The sequence below is a fragment of the Populus alba genome, chromosome 1 (genome assembly GCF_005239225.2).
Source record: "Populus alba chromosome 1, ASM523922v2, whole genome shotgun sequence".
Taxonomy (NCBI): Eukaryota; Viridiplantae; Streptophyta; class Magnoliopsida; order Malpighiales; family Salicaceae; genus Populus; species Populus alba.
Window position 1 is genome coordinate 7,978,448 of NC_133284.1, and position 2,446 is coordinate 7,980,893.

General features: G+C 30.7%; 1 protein-coding gene across 1 annotated transcript; it reads right to left on the minus strand.

Annotated features, from left to right (window-relative positions):
- Window positions 1-867: 867 nt before the first annotated feature.
- On the minus strand, window positions 868-1,661 carry LOC118033950 (uncharacterized). Its single transcript, XM_035039093.2, has one exon. The coding sequence runs from the start codon at window positions 1,478-1,480 to the stop codon at window positions 1,013-1,015; it is 468 nt and encodes a 155-aa protein (XP_034894984.1). The 5' UTR covers window positions 1,481-1,661; the 3' UTR covers window positions 868-1,012.
- Between the last annotated feature and the right edge of the window lie 785 nt (window positions 1,662-2,446).

Sequence of the window (2,446 nt, forward strand, 5' to 3'; positions counted from 1 at the left end):
TCATAGAGTCTATTTGTCATTATTATATTAATAAAAAACATGTTCTCTTTTTTTACGTTCTAGATACATAGTTAAATGGCTTTAAAACTCATAAAAGCAAAAATAAAAATAAAATTGGGGTTCAAGATATTTTTGGTCTTTTAACACTTTGATTGCAAAATAAAATGACTACAATATTATTTTAAAAGCAAAATAATAATAATAATAATAACAACAACAATAACATCCAAGGGTTTTTTCATATTTTTTTCATGGATTTTTAGTTATTATTAATTTGAATGAAAGAAAATTTAGTTTTTTAACAAATATAAATATTATTAATAAATTAGAAACGTCCTTTTTTCTTTGAGAAATGCATGTGACGTTTCTTGGCAATCAAATGCTGCCTTTGCGATGAAATTGAAAGCATCATGTGGTATTTTTACTGGTGATGAAGCGCATGTGCACGGTAGGCCAACAGTTTAACTCTAGGATGAACAGTAATTTCAGCTAAACTGTTTTTCCCACGATGTTTAGTTTCTATTAATAATTCTAATTATGAATAAATATCTTGCATGGTTTGTAATGTTTTTATTGTGGTTGTTGTTAAGGGCGTGGCTGTTATTATTATATACACTATTGTTAAAATGTAATTATAATCTGAATTTGTAAAATTTATTTATTAATTTAGATTTAAAAAATAAATAAAATAGATGGAGTAAATGGTTAACTTAATGGAGAATCGATTATTATAGTTATAATTATTCACAATCTGTAACCGTTAGTAAATTAATGATTATAATTATTGTTTTTTATTTCGGTTATAGTTCGTGGCTATAACTAAAACCATAACCATAGCAAAATACACGAAAGGATGATGAGGTTAGCTACAGATAAATAATAGACATCACAAAATATAATTCTTCCACACCTCAGATGAAATCAACGACACGAGAAAAACTCACGGAAACATGAACAACAGTGAGTTTATTGATGAACGCAACAAGAACTACAGCAATCAAAAAAGTCGATTTCATTGATGGACTTCCTCCAGCTTTTCATGCTTCTCCTCATCGGTCATGAAAGAAGAGATGGGGAAAGACTTGCCAATTCCCATGGGAGTCTTGAAGAGAATTTTCTTGCTCGACGGATCTCCGATGCTCATTTCAGATATTGGCACCCATAAAAACATCTGCTTGCTCTTAATTCCAGTCATTTTCTTCATCTTGAACTTCTCTACATAACCAGTCACCTCTGCGGCATAGCTTACCTTACTGTTGGATCCAACGAAAAAATGTTCACAGGGGGCCTTTTGTTTCATCCACACAAACCCAGTTTCCTTAACCCTTCCACACTCTTCAAGATCTTTTAGAGGGAGGACACCCTTAGGGAATCCCAGCTCTTCAAGAAGCTCTATGGAGTGGCGATGGCACTCTTCAGGACCATACACGATTTCTGCCCCTGCACGTTCATCTTCCTTTGACCTAATCATGCTTGCCATTTTATCAAGAAGTGGTTGTGTTTCAGAGCTCTGAATGACTGAGAATATTAGCGGTGCTGGGGTCTCTATATATATATGAAGAGGAAACGAGAGGATAGTTGGCTGGAGGTTGAACCGAATAAGGATGGTGTTCAAGAGGTGGTTCACCTAATTGTTAATGATCACATCGACCAAATGCCTAGTGGTTGTGAAGCAAGAAGAAAAAATTAGAGAGAATCACATGGATTTTACTACCTTTGATATATATATATTCCAATACCGTGTACAACCCTTTATAATATAATTTAAACTTAATCGAGTCCATCATTCATTATTTATATGGTAGTTTAGTTAAGTGAACTGTTATCTTAGAGTTTAATAAAATAAAATTAAAACAACATCCTAAAAAAATAGTCAAATTAGGTTTAACTAAATTAACTGTGTCATCTTATGAATTAACGTTTTTTTTTTCTCTTAAGAATCGCAACAACACAATTAAACATTTTGAATTTATACTCAAAACGGCGCGTGGACAACATACATAATAGACAAATAGTCATGCTGTGCTTGCTTATACACTGTGAAAATAAATTGTTGCTTTTGTGGGTGAAGTGTGGAGGGCAGCTAGATCAGTGTGTTCGTTTTAGGGAGGTAGTTTTTTTTGTTATGGTTTGAAAAAAATAAGTTTTAAAAAAGTATTGTTAGTTGTGGTTAATTAAATTTAGATATGTGTTTTGTAAAAATTTTGATTGAAATTTATGTATAGTAAAAAATATGTATAAAATAATTGTTTTTATGAAATTCAGTTAAAAAAACATATAAAAACTGTTGTATAAATATTACGTTTTAAACTTAATTTTTTAATAGATCTTGTAAAAAACACAATTTTTTTTGTTATCAAATATATTATTGCGTTTGTTTCACCACTGCTATAAAAGCTAGCAAAAAAAAAAAACAAATACAATCTTAGTCTAAATAAAGAACTCG